General features: G+C 52.4%; 1 protein-coding gene across 1 annotated transcript; it reads right to left on the bottom strand.

Annotated features, from left to right (window-relative positions):
* Positions 1–13,121: 13,121 nt before the first annotated feature.
* Positions 13,122–16,017, bottom strand: LOC149858630 (epoxide hydrolase 4-like). The gene is made up of 6 exons (XM_090061566.1): positions 15,982–16,017; positions 15,489–15,677; positions 14,944–15,029; positions 13,971–14,146; positions 13,474–13,602; positions 13,122–13,240 (listed from the first exon to the last, which is right to left on the bottom strand). Exons 1-6 carry the CDS (start codon positions 16,015–16,017, stop codon positions 13,122–13,124), a joined length of 735 nt encoding a protein of 244 aa, XP_089917692.1.
* Positions 16,018–23,217: the final 7,200 nt, after the last annotated feature.

Genomic DNA, 23,217 nt, shown 5'->3' with positions numbered 1-23,217 from the left:
GAGGAAAAATGTCCAGCACACCTACAGCCTAGGAAATGACCTGCTGGGTGGCACGGAAGTGGAAAGGGATCTTGGAGTCCTAGTAGACTCCAAGATGAACATGAGTCGGCAGTGTGATGAAACCATCAGAAAAGCCAATGGCACTTTATCGTGCATCAGCAGATGCATGACAAATAAGTCCAAGGAGGTGATACTTCCCCTCTATCGGGCGCTGGTCAGACCGCAGCTGGAGTACTGCGTGCAGTTCTGGGCGCCGCACTTCAAGAAAGATGCGGATAACCTGGAGAGGGTCCAGAGAAGGGCCACTCGTATGGTTAAGGGCCTGCAGGCCAAGCCCTATGAGGAGAGATTAGAGAAACTGGACCTTTTCAGCCTCCGCAAGAGAAGGTTGAGAGGCGACCTGGTGGCTGCCTATAAGTTCGTCAGGGGGGCACAGAAGGGAATTGGTGAGTATTTATTCACCAAGGCGCCCCCGGGGGTTACAAGAAATAATGGCCACAAGCTGGAGGAGAGCAGATTTAGATTAGATATTAGGAGGAACTTCTTCACAGTTCGAGTGGCCAAGCTCTGGAACGGGCTCCCAAGGGAGGTGGTGCTCTCCCCTACCCTGGGGGTATTCAAGAGAAGGTTGGATGTGTATCTAGCTGGGGTAATGTAGGCCCAGCACTCTTTCCTGCTTATGCAGGGGGTCGGACTCGATGATCTATTGAGGTCCCTTCCGACCCTAGCATCTATGAATCTATGAATCTATGGATCCACTCTCCTCCCTTTCTTGAAGATCAGTACCACATTGGCCTTCTTCCAGTCTTCGGGCACTACACCAGAGCGCCAGGAGTTTTCAAAGATCCGTGCCAGGGGCTGGGCTATGACGCTCGCCAGCTCCTTGAGTACCCCGGGGTGCAGATTGTCAGGGCCAGCTGACTTGAAGGTATCCAGCTTCTCAAGGTGTTCCTTCACGAGGTCAGCATTGATGGAGGGTAGGGGATCCCCAGTGCCCAGATCTCCCTGTCCCACAGCAGGCATGGGCATCCCATGGGACTGATGAAAGACTGACGCAAAGTACCCATTTATAGGTTGGCTTTTTCCTGGGTGTCAGTTGTCAGTTGCCCCATCTGGTTTAGCAGGGGTCCAATGTTGCCCTTGCTTTTCCTCCGGCTCCCCGCATATCTGAAAAAGGACTTTTTGTTGTCCTTGATGCTTGAAGCTAGTTGGAGTTCAGTTGCAGCCTTGGCTTTCCTGGTTTGCTCCCTGCAGGACTGGACCAGTGCAGAATAATTCTCCTTGGAGGTGAATCCCGTCCTCCATCCTTTGTAGGCTTTTCTTTTTAGCTGCAGGAGGTCCACTAGGTCCCTAGAGAGCCAGGAGGGCTGCTGTGCCTTCTTGCTGCCTTTCCTCCGTGTTGGAATAAATTTAGCTTGTGCATTGAGGATTGCTTCCTTGAGAAGCAACCACTCTTCTTGAACTCCCATCTCCCTGGGGTCATGGTCCCTGAGGGCCTGACCGACAAGCCTCTTGAGCTTGTCAAAGTTGGCTTTTCTGAAGTCAAGGACTTCTGTGTTGCTGACTGACTTGCCAGCTTTACGGCGGATGGTGAAGGTGATCAGCTCATGGTCGCTGTCACCCAGCTTCCCACTGATCACTAGGTCGCTTATTAGGTCGTCCCCCGTAGCCAGTACCAGGTCGAGCAGCGCTTTGCCTCTCTTTGGCCCATAGACTTCTTGAGTCAGGTAGAGGTCATCCACGCATGAGAGAAAGCTTTGCGACCACTCAGATTTTGGTGAGTGATCTTCCCACGAGATGCCTGGGTAATTGAAGTCACCCATGACAACCAAGGTCCTGGAGCAAGTGGCCTCAGACTTAGAAGAAGGCTTTGTGGCAGTACCAACTCCAGAGGCACAAGGGCCAAGGAAGGATGCTGAGGTGTATGACACGGGACAAGTTGTACAAAGAGCCTACTACCTAGAATGAGAAGTAACCTGCTTCTTGGCCAGCAACCAAGAAGAAGGTTTGCAAGGGACAGAAATAAGGAACAGAGAAGTGCAAGGCACAGGGCAAGTACTGATGCTTGTGCCAAAGCATGTGAACAAACCTCAGCTTCTGCCACCTCCCAAGGAGAAAGGTGGGAAGCAGACAACACTACTCAGACCGCAGAGGTCTTGGCCAACAACCAAGATCTCCTCCGCAATTCAGAGGGGAAACTCAAGCCTCATCTTCTTCCTTAGTGGAAGGTCCCCAGTGCAACCTGAACCCTCTGCCACTGCAATGAGCACAGCTTGCTTAGTGCCCAGCAGCAATGACTCCAAAGCTACAAGGCTGCAATGGAGAGGTAGGTGCAGAGGTGGGCAAGTGGAGTGAAGAGCCCACAGTCCTGGTACAGATTTACCATGACCTGAGGAAAGCACTTTTTTTTTAATGGAAAAACTAAAATCTAAATCCTCATAGACTACTGTAGCAAGAATTATTTTTAAAGGTACACATGCTACAGTAGTCTATGAGGATTTTATGTAGCGATTTCCTCCAGTGCAGAAGTGCATTTTCTGAGACATGTCCAATAACAACAAAGGACTTGCTAGGGAGGGAGTATGCCAGAGCACCACCCTGGGTGCTAAGAGCCCCACTCATGGGGCAAGAGGGAGCTAGAGGTCTTGATCAGCAAACAAGAAGCAGGCTTCTTGTGGCCAGCACCAATTGCAAAGTTACAAGTGTGCAACAGAGAGAGGTCAGGTCAGGACGTGTCTGCTTAGTTGCTGAGGTGTAAGGCAGAGAGCAAGTGGGCCGAAGAAGAGATCTTGGCCAGCCAGCAACCAAGAACAAGGTTTTGTGGCTAGCACCAACTGCAAGGTTCCAAGTGGGCAATGGAGGGGAGGTCTTGGCCAGCAACCAGGAAGAATTTTTGAGATTAAGGAACGGAGAGGTGTTGCTTGTGCCAAACTGTGAACAAGCCTCAGCTTTTGCCACTCCTCCCAAGAAGAAGGGCAGGAAGCAGTCAGGGTCTTCCCCACACTCTAAGACGCTTTCCAGGTATAAGGCAGAGGGCAAGTGGGGCGAAGAGATCTTGGCGAAGGTCAGCAACCAAAGAGAAGGGCTCCGCCATTCAGAGGAGAAACTAAGCTGCAGGTTCCTTAGTGGAAGTCCCCCGCTGCAACCTGGGCCCTCTGCAGCAAATTCTGCAGCAATGAATGAAATGCGCTTGCACAACTTGTCCAGCTGGTATTGGTGCAGGATATGGCCAGTAACCAGGAGGAGGGCGAGAAGACTATGTGGGCCTGGAGAACTTGTGCACACCACAGCAAATAAGTGAAGCTGCCCAGCTTGAAATCCTATATCAACAGTACTGACTGGTTGGTTTACAAAAGTGGTCAATGGGCAAGATGCAGGGAGGGAGGCTAGGTATCTGTTCTATTCAATTCCCACCACCAACAGCCAACAAGAAGAGTTTGTGGCCAGCACTGATGGAAAAATATTCCAAGGGTGCAAAAAAGAGGTCTATATAGGCACAAGGCAAGTGCTGACACTCGTGCCAAAGCCAGTGAAGAAGCCTCAGCTTGTGTTCCTGGCTCCCAAAGAGAAGGCCAGGAAGCAGGCAGTGTTTTCACCACCCAGCAAGAAGCTCTCTCTCAGCAAGGATTCCAAAGGTAGAAAGTTGCAATGGAGAGGTGCAAGGCACAGGGCAAGTGGGCCGAAAAGCCTACTACCTGGAACATACAGGTCTTGGCCAGCAACCAAGAAAAGGCCTCTGCCATTCAAAGGAAAAACTAATGGAAGTCCTGCAGGTTCCTTAGTGGAAGTCCCCCGCTGCAACCTGGGCCCTCTGCAGCAAATTCTGCAACAATGAATGAAATGCACTTGCACAACTTGCCCAGCTGGTACTGATGCAGGACATGGCCAGTAACCAGGAGGAGGACGAGAAGACTACGTGGGCTTGGAGAACTTGTGTAAATAGATCTGATGGTCGGGCTAAAGCGCCTCAGCTTCTGCCAACCATGAAGGAATTGCAAGGGAGGGAGCATGCTAGCACCACGGTGCTAAGAGCCCCAGCCATGGGGTAAGAGGGAGCTAGGGAGGGTGCCAAGGGTGCAATGGAAGGGAGGCCTTGGCCAGCAACCTAAGAAGAAGGTATTAACAAAAGGATTTTAAAAAACCTTAAAAAGGTATTTTCAGATTTTACAAGAGATAGATAGCTATAAGGTAAGATTTTGACTTCCTGCTGAAATCAAAATATTATTTAATGTGTTCCTGGCTCCCAAGGAAAAGGCTGGGAAGCAGGCAGGGGTTTCCTCACACAGGAAGAAGCTTTCCCCCAGCAACGATTCCAAAGTTACAACAGTGCAACCAAGAGGTATAAGGCATAGGGCAAGTGGAGCAAAGAGCCAACTACCTGGCCCACAGAGATTTTGGCCAGCAACCAAGAAGGTAGTAACAAAAGGCATTAAAAAACCTTTAAAAGGTTTTTCCAGATTTTACCAGAGGAAGACCACAAGATGACATGAGCCTGCAATGTGATGCTGTGGCTAGTAAAGCGACCAAAACGCTGGCTTGCATCCATAGATGCTTCTTGAGCAAATCCCGGGACGTCATTCTCCCCTTGTACTCGGTCTTGGTGAGGCCGCAGCTGGAGTACTGCGTCCAGTTTTGGGCTCCGCAATTCAAAAAGGATGTGGAGAAGCTTGAGAGAGTCCAAAGAAGAGCCATGCGCATGATCAGGGGTCAGGAAAACAGACCTTATGACGACAGGCTGAGAGCCATGGGGCTCTTTAGCCTGGACAAGCGCAGGCTCAGGGGTGATCTGATAGCCACCTATAAGTTTATCAGGGATGACCACCAGGATCTGGGGGAAAGTTTGTTCACCAGAGCGCCCCAAGGCATGACAAGGTTGAACAGTCATAAACTACTGCGAGACTGTTTCAGGCTGGACATAAGGAAGAATTTCTTTACTGTCCGAGCCCCCAAGGTCTGGAACAGCCTGCCATCGGAGGTGGTTCAAGAGCATACATTGAACACCTTCAAGAGCAAATTGGATGCTTATCTTGCTGGGACCCTATGACCCCAGCTGACTTCCTGCCCTTCGGGGGGCTGGACTCGATGATCTTCCAAGGTCCCTTCCAGCCCTGATGTCTATGAAATTTATGAAATCTAAGACATTAAGTAATATTTTGATTTCAGCAGAAAGTGAAGCATCATTGTAAAGAATGCTACAGCCTGAAGGTCAGTAACCAGGAGGAGGGCAAGAAGTGTTTGCTATGCATCAGTGTGCTATGCATAAAAGCATCAGTAGCGTTGTAATGCTACAGACTGAAGGAAGGTGGGGGAAAGACCTTTTATTTTCTCCGCAGTTCAGAGGAGAAACTCAAGCCTCATCACCTTCCTTAGTGGAAGGTCCCCGGTGCAACCCAAGCTCTCTGCCAATGCCATGGCCATAGCTTACAAGAACAGCTTGTTTTGTAGCCAATTACAATCTAAGTTCAGACACCAGGAGGTGACCATTTCCTCCACCCCACTGGGGGAAAGAGGCAGGGAGGGTGGGTGCATAATCACCTGCCTTACACTCAGTATCTGCTTTCTCATGGAAAGGAATTGAACTGTAATTGTAATTCTATATTAGGCCTGTGGGAAGCGGTTGATATTCGCTTTGGATTCGGCTGATTCGGGGGATAGTGATTCGATTTGTTTATTCAAATCACTGTCTCAATTCGATTTGGCCGAATCCGATTTGGAGAGTCAGCTGCTGCGTTGCACTCTGACTACTGAGGACTCCGCCTCGAGCAAGGCTTTGCAGGACCCTCTCTGCTTGCTCCGAAAATCTCTGCAGCGCTCTGCTGAAGTGCAAGCAGGGCACCGTTCCCAGTGGCCACGGGTCGCAGCGGCTGGTAAACAAAGAAAAAAACAACGGTTGGCTTCCCCCCAAGAGGGGAAATGATGCTTTGGGACACTGTGCCTGAGAATTGTAAAAGAGAGTTTTTAAGTTTTAACACAATGTTAGAAAAACTCTGTTAGACACACACTTGGATGGGATGGTTTATGAGCAGGGGCTTAAGTTAGATGTGATCTCCTGCGGCCCTTTCCAGACCTACTTCTCTTTGATTCTATGATTCTAAGCCTTTTTTCCATGTACCCTGTAGTCACCCCAAATAACAAAGCTATGTTTACACAAAAATATGGAAATCAAAACAGATCAGTGGTGTTTGCATCTTGGCTGTTAAAGAATTTGTCTGTTAAAGTATGAATGATGTGAGGCCCCAGGCAGCCTCGGGACATGGCAGATCAGGAAAGGAACCTTGTGAGATTCCTTTTGGCCCAATCCTCCGAATCGTCCCAGCTTGGTGTCATCTGCAAACTTACTGAGGGTGCACTCTGTCATCTTCCAGGTTTTGATGAAGACACTGAACAAAACCAGCCCCAGGACTGACCCTAGGGGCACTCCACATGATACCAGCTGCCAACTAGACATCAAGCCCTTGATTACTATCCGCTGAGCCTGATGATCCAGCCAGTTTTGTATCCACTTTGTTTTCATGTCCAGCAGCTGTAGTTACTAAACTCATGCCCCACCCATTAGGCAACCCAGCTACACCAAACCCAGCAGATCCACCCTTCTCCAGGTCAAGGATGCCACAAGCCCCTCCCCAATGAACACAAAAGAGGAGCTGTAATTCTTGGGGCTGGTGGAAAATTCAGTCACTGCATGTGCAGGACAACATCCTTTCATGCAATATCAATGAATTTAGCTATTGACTGGTTTCAAGCAGTTGATCCAGTTAGTCTATACAGGATTCTCAACCAAGGTGCCACAGCCCCCTGGTGTGCCATGAGATCCTCTAAGGGTGCCGTACAATATTAGTGCTGCTAGATGTGCAAACACCTACCCATAATTCACAAGTTCAACCTAGAGCTTTCAAATAAGAATCCAGGGTCAAAACCATTTTGACCTATTGTGGGTTTTCTGAAAACTTTATTGCTCTATTATTTTTTCACAGTAATGGAATGAGTGGCAGCTAAGACTTGAGATTTTTCCGAGGGGTGCCTTGAGTCTAACAAGTCTAATAATGTTGAGAACCACTGGTCTAATAGAAGGAAAACATGAAGTACAGGATCAATAGATAAAGCAGAGTACCTTTTGCTGATCCAGGCAATGTTTGGAGTGTATCTATTCATATAAAAATGTTCAGCAGGAAGACAAGGTCTCACATACTGGTACTTGGGTAACGGACGGAAGTGTTGGCAAATATATTGGCTATGGTCAAGCACTGCTCACAGCTTCTGCTACTAACCTCTCCCAAGTAATCTCCTCTCACGTGCCTACTGATGTTCTTCTAGAGGCGTGACCTATTTTACAGCCCTGGCCAGCCTCAGGCCTACTCTTCTATCCTGCATCTGAATCCATGCTGGAAAATGTGGGATGGCTCCATTCCTGTTACAGTTTCTCAATTTCCTATGCCCACAACATGCCCTGCAGGTTATCAACATTGGTTTAATAAGGACATTCATTTTACTTGTGAATTGTGTAACAACCCTCTTGGCCTGATCACAAAGCCTGGGGTTTGACCCAAAAGAAACGTGGCTGATACAGGGATTGGCAACCTACGGCCCACAGGCCAGCTTGGCCCATGGAGCCATTTTATCTGACCTGTGGAACCAGGGCGGGCTTTGGTGGTGTTTCTGCAGCAGAGGCCTCCAGCCGTGTGGTGGCAGGGAGAAGCAGTACCAGTGGAACTGAGCGTGTTATGGGAGCATGGTGACTGATTCCAGCTCTGATAGCACTGACCAGGTTGCAAGCAGCCTGCACACACAGCTAAGCTACGCTCAAGAGACCGCTGCCCTAATCCTCCTCCCCCCCAACCCCAGCCACCCTGCAAAACATTGCTGAACCCTGTGCTAGGAGGCTCTGGCTTAGGCATGTCCCCATAGAAGCTTTTTCAGGGGGTAAATGCATTAATTAATAGTCTCGTTAACAGTACAGAAGAGTTGCTAGGACAGGTGCTGGTATTAGCAGTTTATTACATAATCACCAGTATTCCCTCACAATTGATAGCATGCATTTAATAGCTCGAAATTTCAAATATGTTCCTGCAACTACTGTTGCTACTATTAATAGCTTGCGGCATAACAGTATTTCCTTAGCAACTTCATGTGAAATGTACAGTCATAGAGTTGTTGATTTAGGTCCCTGGAAGATGTTATATTTAACTCATGATTAAGGTGTTAAGCATGAAATAAATTGTAACATGCTACACATTCAAGCAATTTATCACCCAGAAATGAGTCTAAAAATGGTGGTCCAGCCTCAAAGATGTTGCTTGTTAAATGTAAGGTGTCTTTGCAGCTTGTTTATATCAGGCTTTCAGTTGAATGTGTGGCAAGACATACATAGGGTGACAACGTTTGCCAGGTCCTCCAGCATCCCAGAGCAGACTGCACTTTCTCACCCCACCTCCTTCCTTATGATGACTCTTTGTGACTCATGCTGAACTCTGCTGCCTTGGCTCACTTCCCCTCCTCCCTTTTGCCAAGGAGCCCTCAAGGCTGTTTTTTTCAAAGGAGCCATTTATTACCTCTTCCTTGTGAAAACCAGTGTGTGAATACACTCAACATGCCAAGGTTTACTGGCACAGATAGGAATCAGTGAGGTGGGGAGAAAAGTAATTCAGAAAACTGTGGTCAGGACAAGATGGGGAAGAGAAGAACAGCATAGACAAAAGCATCTGGAACAAAAGTCCCAGGAAAGTGCTACTCCTGTTTGTCCCCTGTCCACACACCCCCACTCCCACCCTTCACCTTCACACAAGTCTCCCCTGCTTTCTGCAAGGGTCAAGGGGACAGCTTCTTCACCCAAGTTGGGTTCAGCGCTTACTTCTCATTAGGAGCATAACTGAATTGGGGATGGAGGGAGTAACAGCCCCTGCCAGCAGCTCTCCATCTCTCCTTGCAGTCAGTTTTCTCAGATGTGCCACATTTTGACATAGGCACCATCTTCCACTTGGGTTCACCAGAGGATAGAGATAAAAGCCCAAAGGTCAGGCTAGCAGGTAATCAGTCTTTGCCCTTTACTGGGTGCTGCAAACATGCAGAGCAGGAAGGCAATCCCAGCACCAGGAATGGTAACTGTGCCTATGCAATGCTGCCTGGAGAGATGCATGACCCTCACATCCACAATGATTAGTGCCATGTTCACCAATCCCCCCAGTTGTGTCACATAGCCCAGGGAGTGGGGTGAGCTGGACAGACATGGATGAGATGTCTCCCTAGAGAACTGGCAACCATAGGTCAGCACAGGGCTGGGGTCTGGGAGTCGGCAGTACCTACTGCAATTAGCTGCTGCCTAACAGGGAACTCCCAGCCCTGCTCCCTCAGAGATTGACTGGGCCCTGTTCCCAGCACAGATGCTGTCAATAGATAGAGCCCATTGGGGTCACCCCTGTGTGACAACAGACCTTTATTACCAAGCCAGCAAGCAAAGCAGGACACTGGGACAAAGACACCAAGAAAGAAGACAACAACCCCCCCATGGCACTACCCAGCTCAACCCAGGGAGAGCGGCCCAGGGCTGGGTGGAACCAGGGCCCCACCAGACACCATATGCATTGGGCACTGCCACTTGCCAGCTGTTCTAGTACTATCTTACAGCAATGTTAATTAGCTTACTGCAGCCTAACACCATTGCATGTGTCGATGGTGACACTTTACTCCACAGCTAATTAGTCTTCTCCACAGTACAGCACACATGTAGACATGACCACTGCATTACACCCTGCTCTCTTCAGCAAAGGAGAAAAAGCTGCCCTTCAGATATCTGTAGATTGCTCTCAGCACAGTTGGCAAACCAAGAATTTTTTTTTTCACTGACAGTCTGCAAACATGGTACTGAGAACCAAACTTTTTAGCCACATGCTTTTTTTTTTTTTTTTAACTGATATATGTTTTACATAATCTAAAACATAACTCTTCTGCTAGGCCCTGCTCTGCTGCCAGGCCCCCGTTAGAAGGTCTGCGTTCAAATTTAGGTCTTTAACACTAAGCATAGTTAAAAGTTTTGTTGCTAGTAAAAAGTTTTCTGTGTGTGTGTGTGTGCGCACACACACATATATACACACACACGTACATACATATGTACATATACATACATATATATATAGAGAGAAAGAGAGACAGACAGACAGAGACAGAGTCAGCAACACTGCTTAGCTACAGGAATGATTTTACACCATGATGTCCCTGTCTCAGGAGTTCCTTATTCATCCCCACACCCTGATGATCCTGACCAAACCCTGCACCATATTGAGCCCTTCCCCACCCCCACACCTTACCATCAACCAATCTCACTCTCACCCCAACCAAGGTATGGACTTCCTGAAGTATTACAGGACTGGATGCAGCAGCAGCACATCGCTAAGGGGGAGAGGTTTACAAAGCCCTGAGAGAAGGTTTGCTGCAGGGTGATGCTCTGCTGCTCAGACATCAGGGAGAGGGCATACAGATGCCATGAGGTCACAGGATGCACCACCACAATGTGTCCCAGGAATCCAGGTAGTGGCATTGCTGTAGTCTGTCTGTCCTTCAATGAAACTGGTTCTCCAGCCTTGTTCCAAGAAGTAGCTTCCCTCAAGTGCATCAGTCAGCAGCCTTGTGTTTTCACGGGCAGCTTAACTTTGTTTATGGATTTTACTGACAGACATTTTTAGACTTTTTTTAAACCAACTGTCAGTAAATTTACATGCAGTTGGAAACCCTAGCTATTATGTCCATTTCCCACCCCCACTCCTTATCATAAGCACCTTTTCTGCAAGCTAAACATACCTAGTTCTCTCAGCTTCTCCTCCTATGGCTCTCTTTCCAAGGTCTTCATCATTTTACTCACTCACCTTTGGGTCCTCTCCGATTTCTCCACATCCCTTTTAAAATTCAGAGTCCAGAACTGCACAAAATGCTCTTGATTAGGCCTAACCAGCACTAAGCAATGGCAAGATCATAGGCAATGCATAAATGCTGCCAGTGGGGGGGGGGAGGGAGCACAAAATCACATTGCCACCGCAGTGGGGGGACACAACTTTGCACTGACACTGCAGCCACCACCACTGCCCCTGCTGCAGTTGGACATTAGGTCCAGCTGGGCTGCAACCCCACACCCTGCTGTTGGTGCCAAAATCATGCTGCTGCTGCCATCCCCAACTGCTGCTGGGCCCTGGCTCTGACCAGACTGCAGCTGTGCGCCCCATGCCCTGCTGTCAGTGTAGAAATCTGGGGGGGAGGGGCGGGGAACACATGTTCTCCCCATTGCATCAGCAATAGGCAAGAGCACCTCCCCTATCTTATGTCTAATACAACTTTAGTTGGAGCCCAAAATTACATGCATAGCTACATCACATTTCAGACTCATGTGAAGTCTAAGGTCCCCCAAAATGCTCAGCTCTTTCACTGCAGTGCTACCACCCAACCCATTGTCAGCATTTGTATTTGCACTTTAGATTATTCTTTCTGCACCTTGTATTTGTCTGCACTGAACTTCATCCTGTTGTCTCTAACCCAGCTCTCCAATCTGTCAAGACCTGGATGTTTTTCTTGCTGGGATCCTATGAGCCCAGCTGACTTCCTGCCCCTGGGGCAGGGGGTTTGACTCAATGATCTTCTGAGGTCTCTTCCACCCAAATGTCTATGAAAGCTATGAAATTCTACTCCCATCCTTCAGTTGTTTGCAAACTTTCCAGTTTTGTGTCATCTGCACATTTGCTCAGGAAGCTCTCAATTCTGGCATCCAAATCATTATTAAACATGATGCACCAGATAGCACCAGACCCTGTGGAGCCCCAGGAGAAACCTCCTGCCATTCTGACACTGATCCAGCTATAATTACATAATGCTTGCAGTAATTGAACCCATTATCCATACACCTTGCGGTAATTTTATTTATTCCACATGGGCACGTCAAATATGCTTTCCCAGCAGGCAAGAAGAACACCGGGGATTGCACTCCTAGCAGCGCAGTGCCTCTTCATGGGGCAGGAGAAAACTTGTGGGGCTGGAGCTGGAGTGGCTTCTGCAGGAGACAGTTATACAGGGCCTCTGAGAGCAGGTGCTGGGCTCCATGAGCCAGGGGCACTTCCTCTCCCACCCCCAGCCTGGACGGCACACATGCTGCCACACCGCAGAACACCCTGCCCCAGTTCAAAGACAGATGGGAGGCACGCAGGGCCAACACAGGAGCCAGACCAGAGTGGCTTTGTGATCTACCTGGACTGTGTTTGGACTCCAAGAGAGTGGGCAGGAGCACTGAACTCCCTGGCCACAGCCATGTTGATCTCAGCTCCCCTGCACCCACAGGACAGCAAGTCTGGCTCATGCAGCCCAGCCCAAAGCATCTGCTTGGTGGCCCTGGAGCTGGGCAGGCTTGGCCTTGCATGAGGCCAGGCCATGTGATTGTTGCCAGACAGGCTGGTGTGAGTGTCACGTGAGGAGAGGACTGTTCCAGATCCCTCCAGAAGCTCTCCAGCACCTGGGCAGCTCCCTACCAGGCCTATCACCAGGACTAGCCCTGAGTACTCTGCCCAGCACAGGCTGGGACTTCCCCACCCCCATGATGCCATCTTCTCCTGGAACCTTGCTCTCCCAGGTGTCTTCAGCACAGGGTGTTAATGAGCTCCTTCTCCAGCAATCACCAAAGCACCAGCTCGGAAGGCAAAAACCCTGGCTCAGAGAAATCCCAGGATTCAGCACCCCCTCTCCCCCCTGCCGCCCCAACCCTGCTGGGGAGCTCTTAAGTGTGAGCGTGTGTGTGTGGGGGGGAATCTCCCCTCCCAGACTTTCCTGCAGGGAGCAGAAGGGGGCAGGAATAGCACTGATAGGGGGCTAGCCATTTGTACTTGTTCAGTGTCAGGTACCAGCCTGTCTGAGACCAGCCTCTGCCCCAGGGCCCTGGCACATCCTGTACTTGACAAGCTGCTTTCCTCCACCTCCCCAGGGCCCTAGCAGCCAGTGCTGCAACCAAGCCCCCCCAGCTCTTGTGCATGTATGGGCTGACCCTCCCCCCAAGTCTGCACCTGGAGTACTGGGGGCAGCAGCATGGAGCCCTGGGCTAAACAAGAGCTACCAACGCCTCTACCCTCCTACCCATCCCCTTTCGCCCCCCCACCTCACCCCTCTCTCACCTCAAAGTCAACCAGGTTCAGAAGGCGCTCAGCATAGCTCTGGAGCTGGAACAGGAGCATGTAGGAGAGGCATTGCAGCTGCAAGGGGTGGAGCGAAAGGTACTCTGCAGAGAGGGGCACACAGATGCCATGAGGTCACAGGACCCACCACCCCAGTGTGTCCCAGGAACCCAGGTAGAGGGAGGATCCCCTGGCTCCAGCGGGGCTCAGGGTCTGAGATTGGGAGGGAGACCCAGCCTCTGAGGGGCGGGGAGCCCTTGTGCTGAGATGCCACCAGCCCCGACTCTGCTGGGCCCAGAGGCAGGGTGGAGGGGTAAGGGAGGGGTTAGGGAGTCACCTAGGAACAAGGAGGGCTGGGTGGCGTTCATGAGGATGAGCTTTTCCACCAGCTTGGGGTACTGGGTGGCCAAGAGGCAGGTGCAGAAACCGCCCAGGTCGTGTCCCACCACAATGGCCCTGGTGGCCCCTGCAGTCAGGCAAACAGACATACACATGGACAGATGGGGTGGAGCAGAGATAGCAGTGCAGAAGGGCTAGACTGATCACAAGTCAGAACCAGACCAGCACCCACTGCCATTGGGGACCCCCTCTGCCCTTCCCATTCCCTTCCCCACCGTCTTCGCCCTGGACAGGGAAGCTGCTCTGCCCCTTCTCTCCACTCCCATGGGGGTCCCTTCTGCTGCAGGGACTTGTCTGCCCCTTCTGGGGCAGGACTGTGTGTGGGGAAAAGGGGACACAGCAGAGTCCTGCCCCAACCTGGGTTGGGTTGAAGCAGCCTCTACTCCCTGCCCAGCCCAAGCCCCAAGGCAGCCCCCAACCACAGCACACACTCACCCTTCTCATTGGCAGTGCCCAGCTCCTCGATGACCTCCCACACATCCTCCACCACCACCTCTAATGCACAGTCCTGCTCTTGGGAGGGTGCGTCCGAGGCACCGCAGCCCCGCAGGTCCAGTGCCACGACCTGGAACCACTTCTTGAACTCCTGCAGCTGGTGGTGCCAGCAGAACCTGGCACAGGCCAGCTCACACGCGTGTGGGTCAGTCAGTGGGGGGGCCTCCTTGCCCACAGAATTGTCAGGGCAGGAGGCTGGACTGTGACAGATGGAGCCCCATGGGGGATCTGCCCCTCACCACAAGGTTTCTGCTGGCATCAGGGCAGAAGTAGCAACTGGGGCTGGTAGGCTGAATATTTGCACCCCTCCCCCCATCTCCCTCCCCTGCAACATGAGCTCCTGGGCCTGGCTTCAGGGACAGACTCCAGAGGCCCTGTCAGACCCCAATCCCCAAAGCCAGCAGGAGCCTCTGCCTCAACAGGATCCCCCTTGTGTGGGTGAGTTCTGCCCCTTCCCCACAGCCCAAATCACAGGCCCAGCCTGCAAAGCCTACACCACGGCCCGGAGCCTGGCAGGCTGGGCCAGGCCTGGCATGGGGCTGGGCCAAACCGGGCAGTTATTGCCAGACAGGCTGGCACAAGCATCCCACATGACAGTGACTGCACCGCTCCCCTCTGGACGCCCTTGCTCCGCCCAGAGGCCGTGCCCTCAATCTCTCCAGCAGCATGGCTGAGTCCCCGCTGCCCCCACCACCTGGGTTGCCACCCCCCACACCCCAGAGCAGCTGCCCATGCCCCCCATGAGCCCCCCCCATCTGTTCCTTGTACCCACAACGCCTGGCACACAGGAACCAAGCTCAGCCGGTCCCTAAAGGAAACCTTCCTCAGAGGAGAGGAAAGCCCCATGCCCATCACCCATCTCCATTCCTGTGCCCCTGTCCACCCCCACCCTGGAGCAGCTGAATGGACCTACCAGTTCTGGGGGAACCCGTGTAGGAACAGCAGGAGCGGGGCCCTCTCCGGGCCGGCTGCGATGTAGTGCAAGTGCAGCCCCAAGCCCTGCAGGCAGGGAAAGGGAAGGGTCACACCATTTGCCATGCAAACCCTGCTGCCCCATATAAGCCACAGCATCTCTACTGAGACAGGCACAGTCCCCTGGGTAACTCGCACAGACCCTCCATATAGCACAGGAAGGAGCCATCACCACCTCAGCCTTCTTCCCAGCTCAGACCCTGCAGCAAGGGTCTCACAGACTGCGGGTGTGCCCTGGCTCCCCTACCCCAGACCCCCAGCCACAGCATGAGAGCCCAGAAAGCTGACTCAGCAGAGGCCTCAACCATGAATTTCAGCCCAGAGGCGGGTTACTGAGGAGCCATGGTATGAGGACCCTCCCATAGTGGCTTCAGTGCCCTCCATCCAGCCCTTGCGATGCAGCTTGAGCTACAGGTAGTAGTGCTCCCCGTAGGAGGTGTCCACGAGGCATGGTGGGGGGGTCTCGTGCGCATCCTAGGAGCTAACCTGCCACAGCCCCTTGGTCAGCACCAGCCACAGCACCCACAGCCCATAGGCAGCACCCACCAGGAGAGTGCCGAGGTGCACGGCCAGGGGGTGCAGCGCACAGTACAGAGCACGGCGCAGCCTCTGCCCCAGTCGGACGGGAACCAGCAACTGCTGCCTGACGAGCACCAACATCTCCAGAGCCCCAGGCTGCAGGGACAGAACAGCGGATACTGGAGTGGGCACTGGCACGAACCTATATCGTTTGGGCTGCCCCACCCTGGCTCCCCCAGGCCTTGTTGGGCCTGTGCTGCTCTGGTCAGGTTGCGGCCAGGTTGAGTGGACATGGCAGCCATTTGACCTGCCTCAGGCCTCTTGGCAGAGGTGAGAGATGGCGGCCATTTTGCCTGCTTTCAGGCCCCATAGGAGAGGGAGTTGTTGCCATTTTGGCTCAGGCCTGCGCTGCCCCCGGGACTGGTTCACACCCAACTGGTCCCACGATGCTGGTTCTAACCGTGCCTGGTTTGATGGTCAGGGCATACCCAACCATGTGGAGACAGCAGCCATTTTACCTGCCATAGGCCTGATGGCAGAGGTGAGAATCAGCACCACTTTGCATCAGGCTTGTGCTGCTCCCTGCTGCATTTGGGGTTGGTTCATACCCAGCCTGTGACGTGACCCATCACCAGGTTTGGATCCAAGCATGGTGCAGCCCCAGCTGGAAGCAAGGGGAACACGTCAGCTGCCGGCACAGGACGGCCCCAAGCTTTGGCCCGGGGCTGATGCTTGGCAGGAAGATGGCAGCAGCTGAGCACTCAGCTCCCAGTGCCCTGCTCCAGCAGGGCTCTGAGGCTGCAGGGAGATGCTCTGCCCCCACCCAGCATGTGCCAGGCCCCACTGCCCGGCACTGCTCACAGAGCCCATCCCTCCATCAAGACCAGGGCTTTGTAGCACAGCCCCGCTAGACTCCAGTGCTCCCACCCCACTCCCTGGGGAAACTGGCCAAGGACTAATGCACATCTCCATGGTCCTGCTGCCAGGCTGGGCACACACCATTTCCCTCTGCAAGGGGTGGGGGAGACCACGGAGCTGCTCACCCACCAGTGAACCATGAGCCCCCAGCACCAGTGTGTGCCAGTGCACAGCATCTGGCGAGGGAACTAGCAGGGGAAGGATACATCCCCCCAGAGCTTCCGCACATGCCAATGAGGGGGCAGCTGCACAAGGCCTCATCTACAGCAGGTTGGGGAGATGCCTAGCTTCCCATGGAGCCACTGCTCAGCCCCCGCCATGGGCTAGGCTCTCCTGCCACTCAGCTGCAGCTCTGGCAGGTGCTAGGCCCCACACTCAGCACCTTTCACACCCAGGACAGCAATAAAACAGGTAGGAAGTGGGAGCCAGTGGCCAAGGCTGGCACCCCAAGAGCCAAACAGCAGATTGCCCAGCAGAGCAGCATAGTTGCTCCCAGCGCCCCCATTACCACACAAATGAGGTATCTACAACCACCAGCCCCCCAAATCCAATGCCCACCCCCTTCACTAACCTCTCACCCCAACCCATCACCTGTTTCCTGGCTGGGCACTGCAGGCTTTAGCACCCACTTGCCTCACTTGGGTTCAGGGCTCAGCCCATCCACCCAGGAGGTTGCCAGGCTGTAGATCAGCCTCTCCCACACCCTTCCCCACCCCAAGCCACTCTCCCCCAGCTGCCTCCTGCTCATCATCTCCCTCCAGCCCAGCCTACAGTGGCTGCAGACGAGATGCTTCTGCACCCAGGCTAGAGCCAGAGAGATGGTTCTCGTTCTCTTGGGTTCTGCGAGGGCCACTCCATGCTCCTCCCAACTTTTCCCAGCTCTGCACCTGTTCCCTTCCCCCGCTTTCACCCACTTGTGGTTTCACAAGGGTCACGTGCAGGCACTTGCTGCACCAGACCAAGGGATTGGCTGCCACGCGCTGCCTTCTCAACCTCCAGCTGGGCGGGGCTGGCTACTCTCAACTTGGCTCCAGTACTGTACAACACTGGGCATGCCCAGCTCCGTGCACCTTGCAACACTGGTATGAACTAGCTCTGGAGGCAGAGCTCATCCATGTTCTGTCCACCTGGGTGGCAGTTCTCTGAGTAGCCAGTTATTTTGATGTTTGCTGGACTCCCTTTTGGTCTTGGTTTTCATTTTCTTTATTTGTACCCTGATAAGAGATTTATCTGAGTTCCAGTTTCTATCTGAAATTAAACCATTGTCCTATGCACTGCCATGATACAATCCACTCCCACTCAATGATTTGGCTCAATTCTATGACACACACAAGGACATGTGTACACACACATACACATATTACACACACACACACACACACACACACACACACACTTCTGGTATTGCTCTCAACTCCATACACTTGAAGATTTTGTTTTGGGGAACTGGAATGCTTGGCAAAATGATTCAGTTTCCGTTAAAACAGAGCTCTCCAAATGCAATGCAACATTTCACACTTGCTACTTGTCTTCTTGTTTGCTCTTTCTCCCTTAGCCTTGTTCTTCCCCATTCCTTTTCTGGCCACATTCTTTCTGGCCTTGGAAACCCTTTTTGTTCCAATAAGCTCTGCAGCCTGGGCCTTCACTGCTTCTGCTGCCCTGCACATTTGGGTAGGCTTTTCTAGGCACAGTCTCCCTCACACAACAGCCTTTCTTATAATGCAGTGTCTGCAATGCCACAAATAATCCTCCCTCTAATCTAAGACTGTGTTGTTCCCAAAAGCACAGGTCTTACACTGTCTCTCTAGTCCAGTGACATACCGATCTATACCTGGTCCTGGTAGAACTCTGGCAGCTCCCCAAGGTCTTGCAAAGGTAGGCCTCCCAAGTAGAAAAGCTGCTGGTCATATCAGAGTCTTTGGAGGTTGTGGTGGATGGCATGTCCTATGGGGCACCCCCCCGCAATTACCAGCTGTGGGTGTGGATGCAGACCAGACCCTGCCCTACCTCATGCAAAGGGAGGCTCAGGACACCTGCAGAAACCCAGCGACATGCTGGCCGGAACAACCTCAGTGCCCATCTCTGAAGGCTGGCCAGGAGCACGGACAGGGTGTTGAAGCAGTGTTAGAGCGTGGACCGGACCGGCTGGTTGCTGATCAGCACTATCCCTGGTTAGACACCCTGGTTTTGAGTTGATCTGGGTTGGTGACAAGAACCTCTCCAGCACCAATCCCTCCCTCTCCAGCTGCTCTCTGGCTATGTCCCTCTGCTCGGTGAGCCCCTGGGGGCAGATGTAGCACCAAAGCCTCACATACACCTTCTCCAAATCTCACCAAGGGAAAGATCCACTACTGCTCACGCCAGGCCAACCAGAACTCCTAGAAGGAAGCCTCAAAGCTCACATCCTTCAGCAGGTGGTTGTTGAGGTGTTAGTAGGCCAGCTCCAGGCACTCAGGCCACAAAGCAACCTGAGCATTGGCTAAGTAACAGTGACTGAAAGGGACTGGCCGAATGCCAGAGGTCTGGGCTTGGGCAGGATCTTAGCAGGGGGTGGTCTGCTTAATGCTTCTCTACCTTTACAAGGGGGGATGTGGTGTTGTCAGAAGAGTGTCAAGTATACCAGGCATCCATCAAGGAGTGCTCAGTAATGACCATCTCCACCTCCTCACCCTCCACCCCACCAGGATGTCTGCAGTGGCCTGGCTCCACTCCCTGACAGTTCAGTCCTGCAGCTTGAGGGCAATGTTAAAGTCACTGCCAAGGACCAGGCACTCATAACGGCTCAGGGTGCTGATATCATTGGTTACCAGCTGGTAGAACCATGTCTTCCCCAAGTCTTGAAGAGCAGTATTGGCGTTGACCAGTTTAGGAGGAATCCCCTATATTTGGGCTGAGACATGGAGCAGGCAATGTGGCACCACTTTGATCTCTGGCTGCAGGCCCAGGGAGAACAGGAGGGCCACCCCACACGATGTTTCTACAGGGTGGCTGAAGTAGACTCTGTCCTCCCCACTCCAGTTGCCAGCTGGTTTCAGCAGCCAGGGGCATGTGGGTCTCCTGCAGGAAGGGCAGAAAATGCCCCACCCCCTCCTGGAGGTGGGAGAGTACCTGGCATCTGTGGGGGTGCATCCAGCAGCCACAGACTTTGAAGCAGGGGGGCAACGGTGAGGCTCCTAGGGTTGAGGGGGGTGGACTACTCCATGAAGTCCTCACAAGGGGCAGGGCCAGTTGCTAGGCAGTGAAGCAACCCCTGCAACTTCTGTTCCTGGACAACCGATAGAAACAAGAATAAACATGGATGAACATGACTTGTTGGGAAGGAATCAACATGGCTTTTCAAAGGGAAATCACACCTCACCAACCTACTAGAGTTCCCTGAGGGTGTCAATAAGCAGGTGGATTGGCTGCAGTTGACAATTGATACAGTATATTTGGATTTCTGAAGAGCCTTTGACAAGATCCCCCCCATCGGAGGCTCTTAACTAAAGTAGGTAAGTCATGGGATTATAGGGAATGTCCGCTCATGGATTAGAAATCGGCTCAAAAATAGAAAGCAAGGAGAGAGTATAAATGGTCAGTTTCCAGGATTGGAAAGAAATAAACAGCAGGACTCCCCAGGAATCTGTGTTGGGACCAGGGCTGTTTAATAGTCATAAATCTCTAGAAAAGAAGGTGAGTAGCAAGGTGGCCAAATTTGTAGATGACACAAAATTATTCAAAGCAGTAAAGACCAAGGCAGACTGTAAGGAACTACAGAAGAATCTGGCACAATTGAGTGAATGGGCAACTTAAATGTCAGATGACCTTCGGTGGAGGTAAATGCGAAGTGATGCACATGGGCAAAAATAACCTACATTCCACCTACATTGTGATGAGCTCTACATTACCTGTTGCCACGCAGAAAATAGCTCTGGGAGTCACTGTTGACAGTTCAACAAAAGCATCAGCTCAGGGCTCAAGAACCATCAAAAAGGCAAAGAAAATGTTAGGGATTGTTAAAAGGGCATTGGAAACAAAACTGAAAGTATTGTGATGCTCCTTCATAAATCCATGGTGCATCTGCACCTGGAATCCTGTGATCAGTTCTGGTCCCTGCACCTCCAGAAGGATATAGAAGAACTAGAGAAGGCCCAGGGAAGGGCAACAATGATGATGAGTCCACTTGCTGGAGTGTCACCTCTATCAAGTGGAGTGCCCCAGGGGTCAGTCCTGGGAGTGGTTTTATTCAATATCTTTATTCAGATCATTAATGGTCTGGAAGATGGGATGGATTGCACCCCCCAGCAAGTCTGTGGATGACGCCAAGCTGGAGGGTGTAGTAGATACTCTGGAGGGTACGGCTAGGATTCAGAATGACCTAGACGAATTGGAGGATTGGGCCAAAAGAAATCCCATGGGGCACGTCCACACATGCAAGCACATGCGCTTACAGCAGCTCAAATAGAAGCGGTGCAAAGTTGAGCCAGGGCTTTTTGCCCCAGCGCACATGCTCAGACATGCGCTTTGTTGTGGAGCAAATTGTGCCACTTGGGGCAAAATAACCCTGCCTGGCTCCTCCTGGATCTGCAGCCAGGGGGAGCTAGAGCCCAGCCCAGCACCTGTGCTGTCCCCAGCAGTACAAAAAGCTGCCCTGGCAAATAGCTCAGGGCTACTCGCTCTCAGGAGCTTCTGGGGCCCAGCCAATTGATACCTGGGGACACTGCCCCTTGTGCCAGCTGGACTGCTGAAACAACCCCGAGAGTTCCCTGCACCCTCTACCCACTGCAGCAGTCTGGCAGTGGGGGCTGCGGCCTGGCTGTGACCTGCTGCGCACCTGCCAGAGCGGGATGAGGCATCTCCCCTCTGGGCCAGCTGCCAGTGAGGTGTGGCTGTAGGGTTGGCCTCTGTGCAGCACTACTGCCACGTGTGCCCCCTTCCTGGCCACCTGGGCAACTATTGCCCGGAAGATGTTCCGAGTGTGGTGGCCTGCTTTGTACTATCAAAGCACGTTCTCCTGACCCCACTTGGCCAGGTGGTCAGCCACAGCCAGCTCGGTCCCAGGTGCCAGTCTGAGCAGACAAGATCCTGCCGTTGGCCTCCCTAGCAGGAATTCAGGTGTTCCCTATTGGAAAGCTGAAAAATCCCTGATAAAAGAAATCCCAAAGTCACTCTGTAAAATACTGCAGAGGTCCAGGCTGAGGTGAGCAGGCTGTGGGGGATTCGGGTGGCAGAGGATGAAATTGATATGTTTTTTTGTTCTCTGCAGGGCCAGGAATCCACGGGAGAGACCCCCTGCAAAATGCCCAACTAAACGATGGCAGCAGGTTCCTGGCAAGTCCAGGGCCAAGGTGGTTCAGACTATCGCTGTGCCTGCTCAGATCCCCCTTGTGAACAGGTATGCAGCCCTGGCCACTCAGGAGGAGAGGGTAGAAGAACATATCCCCAGTCATTGAAGCTGCTCCACCCACATCGCAGGCGGTGAAGAGGAAGAAGACACACAGAGTTCTGGTCATCGGGGACTCCATCCTTAGGGGAACTGACGGCCCAGTCTGTCGCTCCAACCCCTGGTAGCAGGGGGTCTACTGCATGCCTGGTGCGAGGATTCAGGACGTCACAGAGACCATCCCAAAGATCATTAAGCCCTTGGACTATTACCCTCTAGTTGTGGTCCATGTCGGGACTAATGATGCATCTAAGGGTGAGACTGACTCCATCATGGAAGACTACAAGGCCATTGGTCATCTACTTAAGGAGATGGGAGCCCAGGTGGTATTTTCCTCCATCCTCCCGGTAAGTAGACAGAGTAGACGCCACGAGGCCTGTATCGGTGTAGTTAACCGGCGTCTTCGGAGCTGGTGCTACGAAGCGGGCTTTGGATTTCTGGGCAATGACCTGTATTTCTGGGCTGAGGGCATGCTGGGGTGGGATGGACTACATCTCTCACCCAAGGGTAAACACATTTTTTCCTCTAGGTTGCCTGATCTCATTCAGCAGGCTTTAAACTAGCTTCATCAGGGGAAGGGGCCACTCAAAGAGGAAGGGATGTTTCGCCAACTAGCAAGGTGACAAGAGAAACAGAAACCCAGGTAAGCAACAATGGGCACAGCAGTCCTGGGAGCAGGGGGGAGGTACGTGCACTCTCAGGAGGCCTCGCATGTCTGTACACTAATGCACGTAGTATGGGGGGCAAGCAGGAGGAACTTTACCTTCTGATAGCAGGGAAGAATCCAGACTTAGTGGGGCTCACAGAAACCTGGTGGGATCCTACCCACGACTGGGTGGTGGGCATTCAGGGATACACACTATATAGAAGGGACAGGACAGGGAGGAAAGATGGGGGGGGGGGGTCACCCTCTATGTCAAAGAGCAACTCACATCATCAAGAATTAGCTTGGGGCACAGGAAGGTCAGGCAGAGGCACTATGGGTCAAACTTCAAGGGGGGCAAGGCGACAGGGATCTTATGGTGTGTGTCTACTATAAACCACCCTGCCAAGGGGTTGAGCTGGACCAGGATTTCTCAGTACAGCTTATGGAGGCAGTTGGGTCTAGGGATGTCATTGTCATGGGGGACCTAAACTACCCAGGTATCTGCAGGGAGGAGCTGTCAGCCAGGTCTGACCGTTTGCATAGGTTCCTAGCTGAAATACAGGACTTCCACCTTATCCAGGAGGTGCACAGCCCCACTAGGGGAGATGCCTTGTTGGACCTGGTCTTGGCCACTGGGGATGACCTGGTGAGGGGACTGCAGGTTCTTGACCACCTGGGTGGCAGTGATCATCTCCTGCTGGAATTCACCA

The sequence above is a fragment of the Crocodylus siamensis genome, chromosome 8 (assembly GCF_052110815.1).
Source record: "Crocodylus siamensis isolate JL-2025a chromosome 8, ASM5211081v1, whole genome shotgun sequence".
NCBI classification, from domain to species: Eukaryota; Metazoa; Chordata; order Crocodylia; family Crocodylidae; genus Crocodylus; species Crocodylus siamensis.
The sequence above is the reverse complement of the archived record's forward strand: the minus strand, read 5'-3'. Positions and strand labels throughout refer to the sequence as shown.